The sequence below is a fragment of the Pangasianodon hypophthalmus genome, chromosome 6 (assembly GCF_027358585.1).
Source record: "Pangasianodon hypophthalmus isolate fPanHyp1 chromosome 6, fPanHyp1.pri, whole genome shotgun sequence".
NCBI lineage: Eukaryota > Metazoa > Chordata > Actinopteri > Siluriformes > Pangasiidae > Pangasianodon > Pangasianodon hypophthalmus.
Genome location: NC_069715.1, coordinates 3,671,601 through 3,681,801, shown reverse-complemented (window position 1 = coordinate 3,681,801; position 10,201 = coordinate 3,671,601). Strand labels below are relative to the sequence as shown.

Here is a 10,201-nt window from a genome sequence, read left to right as displayed (position 1 = left end):
TTTCTTTTTTATTATTGTTTTTCTTCCTTTTCCTTTACTTGAATTTTATTACTAATAATGTATAATATTCTGAAACGTATCTGTACAGTGTCGTTTGAAAAGACCTTGAAAGGAGCTTATAAATAAAATGTATTTTTATTATTATTTGTGTGTTAGTATCATTAGTAACTTTAATATTCCTTTTTTAATCTCATCCCATAATAAAATGGATATTAGAAATAAATACATTACTCCTGTTTTTCTATCATTTTATCTGTAGTTGTGTAGATATGAGAAGTTTCATGTCTGGGATTGTGTTAAGAATAAACCAACACATTTATTTAAAATTTTATTTAATTTAGATTGCTAGATTTTTCTGTAATTACATACTTATGACGTGTAAATGTAAAGGCACCCTTTATAGACTTTTATTCTTGTTTTATGATGTAAATGAGTAAATGTGAAGTGCACTGATGGTGTTTCTCGCTCCTCGTGTTAATGACATGTTTTGCTGCAGTTGTGACACTGCGTCTGTCCTCACATCTCTCTCAGTGTGTGTGTTGATGTTTTGATGTACTTGTCTGCTCTCCCATGAGGTGTGATGGGTGAATGAAGCGTTACTAACCTTTCCAAACACCTGTAGATGCCAAACAGCCTTATGTCTCCGTGTGTGTATGTGTGTGTGTTTTACTGTAAGCTTCTCTCACTAAAATAAGATGAAATTGAGCAGATTTGGGGTGAAATGGTGTGTGTGGTTGGGGGTGTGTGTGCTGGGGCTTTTTGTGGCAGCCGCTGTGGGGGAACAGAGCTGCAAACTCAAGGCCAAGTTCAACCTGATGGGCTACAAGAACGTGGAGAAGAAGAAGGTGGTGATCGGGGGGATGTTCTCCGTGCACAACCGGCTCGCCTCCACCGACACCAACACCTCGTCCAACCCGGTGTCATCCGGCTGCGAAGGGTAACGTTCAAACAACCAGCATGCCACACTAACCCCTTTCACTTTAGTAGATATTTCACTGGTAGAGCTTTTTTTAATGCATGATTGTCCTGGAGTGGGTTTATAAAACCTGTTAGGATGGTGATGTTTTACACTAGTGACCTTGAAATTCATGTAAATGCATGCATCTCCATAGCTTACAGCTGTTCCAGCTGTTACACTTGCAAATGTTTGTCGTATGATTACCTGTTAGTGTCAATTACAGGATAATTATCCATCTCAGAATGGCGATTTCTATAAATTCACTTGTAGGAAATTGTTGAATATGTGCTTTTAATAATCATTCTTGACCACCTCAGTAGCTCATCATTGGTTACTATGGTTACCGCTGATGGGCGTATTGTACCTGTGTCTGAAATGGTCCCTGTTCCCAATTCCCTAAAAACACATTATTGTTATCACATATATCTTCTGTTTGTGTGTTTTTTTCTCCTCATCCAAATGGACCAAAAGTGTTTTCCTTAATTCCAGTCTGATCAATATCATTTTAATATTGATCGAATATTCAGCATTATTTTTGGTATACTGTGATTCACACAACATATAAAGGATATATTTCAGAATTAATATCATCATTTGAATACTTTCAAATATGTTCAAATATTCAAAGACAAAAGGTCCCATGGTCTACGTTTAGAAATCTTTGGTTTTAAAAGGATTTACAATACATGTCATTTGAGACATACAGGACATATTTACCACATATTATTGTGATAAATTCTGTATCTTTTCATTCATTCATTCATCTTCAGTAAGCACTTTATCTTCAGTAAGCACTTGGTCAGAGTCACGGTGAATCTGGAGTTCCAGGAACACTGGGTGAGAATCAGGAATACACTCCCGATGGGCGCAAGTTCACTGCATGCCACAGTTCACACACACATCCACACACTCTTTCACACCTAGGGGCAGTTTACTCTAGCCAATCCATCTACTTGCATGTTGTGGGAGGAGACACACACACACACACACACACACACAGTAACCTGAGCTCAGGATCGAACAGGTGACCATGGAGCTGTGAGTTGACAGTGTGTGTTGGCTCAAACCACAAAAAAGCCCTGAAAGTCAGAACAAATCCACTGGGAGGGCATCCAGCTTAGAGATTTGGGTCATGAGGGCGATGACGCTTAAAAACCACACCCTAAAATGTTTATTTGTTCCTTTACCTATATCAGAATAAGTTTCAACTTGATGTAAATTCTTTAAAGAATGAATTTAACACCTCATTTAACATGGTGCAAATGAGGCAATAGATGATCTGATGATATAAATATGATCTACAAAATACACTGTTCGACAGTTGTATTTCTCTCAGAATGAACTTTTAGACTTTCATGTTCATCACAATATTATTATTTCATCGATATGAACCAGATGAATATAAAGAAATATAGAGAAGGGTGCAGATCATTTACGGCCAAACACTACTCAAAATAATTAAAAAAAAAAAAACTATTGGCTTTAAGACCCAGGAACTTGTCTGTAACATTATATGTATATTCCTCATATTTAGGCTGAAGGGAGGAAAAACTTTTAATCTTTCAACACAAATTATTAGATGATCATTTAGAAAGTAATGTTTATATACATGGACTTCATGCCATAGCCATGATATCTAATTCAGTCTGGAAAGATTTAAAAAGGCCTGCTGAACCTGAAAAAAACCCACAAAGAAATGCTGTGTGGAGAAAAAAGGGATTGTCTCTACACTTTTTAAACCTTTGAAAAGGTACCAAATGAAAAGAAAGTCAATGAGCAAAAATGCCCTGAAGTTCTACATGTAAAACTGACATAATGTGAGGTGATATAAAGCTAAAACAACGCTGTCTTGAATAAATCTAATAATCTTAATGTTGTTCTGTACTCATTACTTTTTAATTTACTTTAGTGCTATTTTGTTGCATTATAGTGACATCTAGTGGTGGACTGTGGCATCACACTACCAAGTGAACCTGCTAATACTGGAGAATAAAAAACATAATTGAAATGCTGATGAGCTTATTTGATTCTGAATTCATATTTTATCACTCTGTTCAATCTTTATCTCCTTGTGTGTCTCTGTCAGGTTTAATTTCCGTACTTTCCGCTGGACGCAGACGATGCTGTTCGCCATTAATGAGATCAACAAAAGGCCGGACCTGCTGCCCAACACCGACCTCGGATATGTCATCTACGACTCATGCTTCACCATCTCCAAGGCAGTGGAAGGAACTCTGACCTACCTGACAGGTCAGGACGAGGCCGTGCCCAACTACCGCTGTGGGAACGGGCCTCCGCTCGCCGCCATGGTGGGAGCAGGAGGATGCGACCTTTCTGTCGCTACGGCTCGAATCCTCGGCCTTTACTATTTCCCACAGGTGAAATGTGTCATGTCATTGGGTTGAGTTTGGTTTTAGTCTTAAACTCTCAACATGTGAGAAGCCCAGATAAATTCTTGGACTGTTTTCAGAAAGTCACAGACATTTTTTTCTGGATTTAGTGTTGAAAATGATAATGCTGATCTGATTACTTCTTGGGCTTTCATTTTCTATGACTGTGTGTGTAAGTACTCTGATCTTGGTTCTAATCCAATTCCAGGTCGGTTAAACAGATTTAGACCAGAACAAATCACATATCTAAAAGAGAAGTTTGTAAAATTTGAAAGTGTTTCAAGAACTATAGTAATAACATTATTATAAATATGCTCAGTCCTACCTCTTGGCCTTAAAGCAAAACGTCACCCTGAAATGCAGTGTTTCAATGATGTGTTTAGTGATTCTGGTGATGATCTGTTGCTTGGTGCTGTAGTTTCGTCATTCCCCTGGGAAGTGAGTTGTTGTGTGTTGTTCTGACTTTGTTATTGCTAACAGGGTTACAATGAAGTTTAATAGAAGGAAAAAATTCAATGATATCAAACAAAAGGGATAATGGTCAGGTTTCACTGTTTGCTTCTTTAAAACTTCTTTTCTCATTCACTGTTTTCCAACAATGTCGTATTAATGAGAAAGCTGGCATAGAAGTAGTGGTGATGTTGGTGCAAATGCTTGACTAAAGAAAAATCCCAGAATGCAATGCAGCTGTACAGCACAACACACAGGCTCAGCTCGAGTAATCAGCGAACTACGAGATGGCAAGCGCGATGGTGTTGACGGTGGTGTTAGCATGAGCAGATTGTACAGATGAGGAAGTGAGAGAGCTGGACAGACTAAAGCACTAAAGCGCCGCTGCATCGCTGGCTTTAGGTAGAGATGAAGTGAGAGCTAAATCCCACTGCACCACTATCAGCAGGCAGTTGAATGGCATTGTGGGTAACGTAGGAAACCATTAGCCAAAGTGAAAATAGATCATCATGTTAATGTAAAAAGTTGAAATCAAAAAAGTGAACTCATATATAGAATTTCATTCTAAAATAAATCATGGACACCGTTAGAGACCATGTGTTAATTATAAAGATTTATTATGGATTTTTCTGTTTTTTTTTCTGTGAATGTTTTGCTAATCTTCACTGTTTTTTTTGCTAACCTTCACTGTTTGTATCTCAGGTGAGCTACTCGTCTTCATGTTCAGTCCTCGAGAGCAGGTTCCAGTACCCCACCTTCCTGCGCACCATCCCGAGTGACGAGCACCAGTCGGTGGCCATGGCTCAGCTGGTGCTGCATTTCGGCTGGACCTGGGTGGGCGTTATTGCCTCTGACGATGACTACGGCAAATACGGCATCAAGCGTTTCAAAGAGGTCGTGGAAGAGGCGGGTGTGTGCATCTCCTTTTCTGAGACGCTACCCAAGTTCAGCGCTCCTGACACCATCAATCGCATCGTCCGCACCATTATAGACTCCACAGCCAAGATCATCGTGGTCTTCTCATCTGACGTGGATCTGAGTCCGCTGGTGGAAGAACTGCTGCTCTACAACGTCACTAACCGCACGTGGATCGCCAGCGAGAACTGGGTCACGTCTGCGCTCATCTCCGGCCAGCCCGACGTGATGTCTTTGCTGGGTGGAACGATCGGCTTTGCCATAACTCGGGCACACATCCCAGGCCTGCGTGAGCACCTTCTTAACATCGACCCCTACCAGGACACTTTGACTGAGGAGTTCTGGGAAACAGCTTTCAACTGCACGCTCAGTTACAGCCAAGCGCTGCGCAACGCCCGCGTAAAGCGGTCCACACAGGTGGGAAACACAACAGCGTCACAGGCAGCAGCCAGATTGGCACCGCAAGGCTTGTGCACTGGGAAGGAGAGTCTGGTGGAATTGAATAACACGTATTCGGACGTGTCCCAGTTGAGACTGACGTATAACGTGTATAAAGCCGTGTACGCAGTAGCCTACGCTCTGCACAACCTGGAGTACTGTGTGCCTGGGAACGGACCTTTTGTAGGAGGCTCGTGTGCTGACATCACCAAATTTGAGCCTTGGCAAGTGAGTAGATAACGTGTTCTAAACAGACACATTTGATACACAACAAAAAGTTGTCGGAGTGGGAGGTTTTTACTTTCACGCGGGTTAGATATGAAGACAAACAACGTGAGACGTGAACGTGTGATGCATTTACAGCATTCATTCATTCATTCATTCATTCATCTGTAGTAACTGCCTGGTCAGAGTCATGGTGGTTTAAATGGGGCTAATAGTTTGTTTTTAATTTTGGAAATACTGTAGAAGCGACTGAACTCGTTAGAAATGATCGTAGGCAGGTACAAACAAATAACAACTCTGAGAATGGGAGTTAAAGAACAGTCCTGTTCACATCTCTACTTCAGACCAAGTATGAACTGATGAACAAGATGTAGCTGAGGTTGAGGAACTGTCAGAGTCAGAATTCACACACCATACTGACACTGCTGACATTTCTACCTCTGTTTTTTTTTTTTAACAGTGTTTTCCAGTATTTCCTTCCCTTCAGGTTTAAGCCACTCCCACTTTGGAGCACTAAAGATGTAGATACAGATAGTGGCACTACATTATACCCCTCATACACGTTACACAAAAGAACAGTATACTGTGGGTCCTAACATCATTTCCCCCTCATTAGCTGATGTACTACTTGAAAAACCTGCGCTTCACCGTCCCCTACACCAGAGAGGAGATATCCTTCAATGATGGTGAAGTGCCTGGGTTTTATGAGATCCTTAACTGGCAGAGGGCTTCAGACGGAGGGGTCGTATACGTACATATTGGCCACTACAACAGCACAGCGCTCGCGGGTGAAAAGCTGTACATCGACAACTCCTCCATCATATGGCATAACGACATGCTGCAGGTTGGTGAGCTCCTTATGGCACATAAACAACATTCAGGTACACAGCCAGGTCACACTGCTATATGGGGCTTATAGAAGTCTATGCAATAATATATGCATGTACATTATATATATATATATATATGTACATATACTCTGCATATCCATGCATTATAGATATTTAAACCACAGCACTGCTGAATTCTTAGAAGGTGTTGATTAGTTTTCTATAACAGCAGCTCTGACAGTAGTGCAGCTGCAAATCATAGGTTTATATTAATGCGGTTGTTCTAATACATTATTGTTTCTATAGTAACAGCTTATTCATACACATAAACATTAAAATTTGTGTAATCATTGATTTGGTTAATTTTATTTTATTTTTTTCTGAAGAGACATTTATTTAACATTTATGGAAGGAGTCTCCAGTGTCAGCGCTTTGCAGTTTCTCAGTACCTTGAAAAGCTGCGTTTTTTTTAACCTCATTACCTTCATGAGAAAAAAATAGAGGCTGGTGAGAGAACAACTGTTTACTCATCAGAAAGTTATGAGTTTAAGTCTCAGTATAGACAAGTAACTTGCATAAGTATTCACCCCCCCCCCCTTGTATGTGTTATAACTAGGAGCTGAAATTGGGATTATAGGTCGTGAATTTCAACACAATAGCTCATCATATTAACATGGCACTGTATGTTTGACAACAAATCTTCTTCTGCTTCACTGAGCCGATTCTCTGTGAGCTTCTGTTCCCAGCTCTCTCAGGAGTAATGGCTGTGTTTGTACAATGTTCTGTGTTCATGAGCAAATAATTCTACAGTATAATTTAAGTGAGGATGTGACTGGAATCGGTGTCATCTGGGCATCTTCTGCTGGATGTGATCTGCTGCCTGTGATCTGCTGCCTGTGATCTGCTGTCTGTGATCTGCTGCATGTGATCTGCTGCCTGTGATCTGCTGCCTGTGATCTGCTGCATGTGATCTGCTGCATGTGATCTGCTATCTGTGATCTACCGCATGTGATCTGCCGGATGTGATCTGCTATCTGTGATCTGCTATCTGTGATCTGCTATCTGTGATCTGCTGCATGTGATCTGCTATCTGTGATCTGCTGCATGTGTCCCTGTGCTGTTGGTTTTGCAGGCACCGCGCTCTGTGTGTAGCGAGAGATGCCAACCTGGCACACGTATGGGCATCCGGCAGGGAGAACCCGTCTGCTGCTTCGACTGCATCCCGTGTGCAGACGGAGAGATTTCTAACACTACAGGTCAGATTCTGCTGTTCACTGGCTACGTGTGTGTGTGTGTGTGTGTGTGTGTACATACAGTACACTGTGTTGCCTGTTAATTCATTAATACATGGTATATAAAATAAACTGGCAACTCAGTGCAATCACATATATTTTACGCTAAAGATCTAATTACAAAAGCTGAAGATCATGATTGCTGTACTTACACACATGTAACACACAATATATATACAAAATATTTTCCATACAGTTGATACTATTAATATTTTATCCATAGACTTCACTCATTTATCTTCAAGGTGCATCTACATTCAATAAAGCAACCAGTTAATAAAGATTTCAGGGATTTTATTTTTTTTATTACTATAATTTCTTTATTTTTTTATTTTTTATATTTTGGCTGATTTAATTGCCATTCTGCACATTTCCTGTGGCAACAAAAGTGATTAAACTGTAACAAACCATAGAAACTTCATAATTACTCCATAACTTCGTAATTATTGGCACACTTCCTAAATATAAACTACTTACCCTTCCGCTGACATCATAAATAATAATAATAATAATAATAATAATAATAATAATAATAATTCTTCTTATTATTATTATTATTAATATTATTATCATAATTATTATTATTATTGTTTAAATTATAACATTTTATTTCAAAATACATGTTTCAAAATTACTGGCACTCTTCCAAAAAAATCATTAAAAGAATTTTTCAAAATATGTGGGAAAATAATAATAATAATAATAATAATAATAATAATACTTTTAAAATAGTTTTATAATACTTTTGAACACATTTAATTTACGTCCAGCTCCCAGGAAATCTGTTAGTGCCTTTCACCATGTCCTGTTACTTTGGGGTTTAAAAATGTACTTAAATAATACGGACATATGTTCTAATGGATTTTTTAAAAATATTTTAAAATATACATATTTAGTTAAAAAGCAGATAAAAGTGCCATGAAGCACAATCATTGCCATATTTAGGTTTTTTTTAAATGAATGGTGCCAATAATTCTTTGGAACACCATTCTGTAGTAATAAAGTGTGTTTGTGTATCAGTGTATCCATTGCTATGTGTTAGTTAGTTAGTATATAATCATATGTAGAAGCAAATTGAAAATTCAACAGTTGGATTGAGGAGACAGTAGAAATAGGAAAAAAATAAAATAAATAAATTCATGATTTATTCTTCTTAACAGATGCCAGAGGCTGCATTCAGTGTGGTGAGGACTTCTGGTCCAACGCCAACCGTGACGCCTGCGTGCCCAAGACCATCGAGTTCCTGGACTTCAGTGAGGCTCTGGGCATCACGCTGATCGTCATCTCTGTCTTTGGTGCTCTCCTGACCATCATGGTGGCCATCGTGTTCCTAAAATACCTAAACACACCCCTGGTGCAGGCCAACGACGCGCTGCTGAGCTTCACCCTGCTGCTGGGGCTGGTAGTCACGTTCCTCTGCTCCATCGTGTTCCTGGGTGAGCCACAGCTCTGGTCCTGCATGACCAGCCAGGTAGCGCTAGCGCTCGGCTTTGCCCTGGCTCTGTCGTCCCTCATGGGCAAATCGTCTCTGCTGATGCTCAGAGCGAGAGCCATCAAAGCCATGAGGGCAGCAGCTAAAGCGGCCAAAGCGGCGGCGGCTGCCTCTGAGCAGAGCGGTGACACGGCGGCGATAGCTCCGGCCATACCGCAGAAAAACGACATCGATCCGATCAAACCTCCTCAACAGAGAACCATGATGATCGTGTGCACGCTGATCCAAGCCATAGCCTGCACCGTGTGGCTCATCCTGCTCCCACCTCATCCCGTGAAGAACACGGCCGCCCAGAACATCAAGATCATCCTGGAGTGTGATCCAGGCAACATCATCTTCATCTGCTGCATATTCGGCTACGATGTGCTCCTGGCGCTGGTGGCGTTCATGTTCGCCTTCGTGGCACGCAGGCTCGAGGACCACTTCAGCGAGGGCAAGTGCGTCACCTTCGGCATGCTGGTGTTCTTCATCGTCTGGATCTCGTTCGTCCCTGCTTACCTGAGCACGCGAGGAAAGTTCATGGTGGCCGTGCAGATCTTCGCCATCCTGGCTTCGAGCTTTGGCTTGCTCGCGTGCGTCTTCCTGCCCAAGTGCTACGTGCTGCTGGTCAAACCCGACAGGAACAAGGAGGAGCTGTTGGTGACCAGGGCCAAACGGCCTGAAGGTGGAGCCACTGGAACATCTGCCTCACTCGCCACCACCAGCACCAACACCAGCGGCCCGATCGCCACTATAGAAGGATGACCAGAAGTCAAAATGTGCATTTCTACATCCAATACCCAGAACATTTTAAAATTTTCTTCTTAAAATTTAACACAAAAACCAAGAGAAGGGACAGAAAAAAGAAATCACTGTAAATCAGTGTAAGACGAGGTAAAAAAAAAAAAAAATCACGGTACGTAGAGACTACAAACAACAAAATAATATTCATAAGGATGTTATTAAGTGCATATAGCGGTAAGATTCATGCTAACGCTTTTCTCCTCATTGCTATATTCTTACGTAAAAGCCGCCGTCGTCTCCACTCCTGTGTAAAAACAACATCATAGCTCTTCCATCCTATTTATTGGATTATATTTTTGTGAAACGAACGAAACCGTCTTTGTTTTTATTTAAATATCATTCGAATATTGATTTTCATTTGTACTGAGTAATAATATGAGTTTATGTCAAATTGTTTAATCGTCTTAAAAGAAAACATCAGCCTGTAC

The 10,201-nt window shown here is 40.6% G+C and overlaps 1 protein-coding gene across 1 annotated transcript; it reads left to right on the top strand.

Moving 5' to 3' along the window:
• Nucleotides 1-200: 200 nt before the first annotated feature.
• On the top strand, nt 201-10,201 carry LOC113534786 (vomeronasal type-2 receptor 1). Its single transcript, XM_026927744.3, has 6 exons — nt 201-937; nt 3,045-3,336; nt 4,501-5,379; nt 5,993-6,220; nt 7,339-7,462; nt 8,659-10,201. The coding sequence occupies exons 1-6, from the start codon at nt 696-698 to the stop codon at nt 9,732-9,734; spliced, it is 2,841 nt and encodes a 946-aa protein (XP_026783545.3). The 5' UTR covers nt 201-695; the 3' UTR covers nt 9,735-10,201.

Bases quoted from the DNA above. Each gene is read 5' to 3' on its own strand.
- LOC113534786 (XM_026927744.3), top strand. From the start codon at position 696: ATGAAATTGAGCAGATTTGGGGTGAAATGGTGTGTGTGGTTGGGGGTG. The intron at 938-3,044 runs GTAACGTTCAAA...TGTCTCTGTCAG, and splicing joins GTGTCATCCGGCTGCGAAGG to GTTTAATTTCCGTACTTTCC. The intron at 7,463-8,658 runs GTCAGATTCTGC...TCTTCTTAACAG, and splicing joins AGAGATTTCTAACACTACAG to ATGCCAGAGGCTGCATTCAG.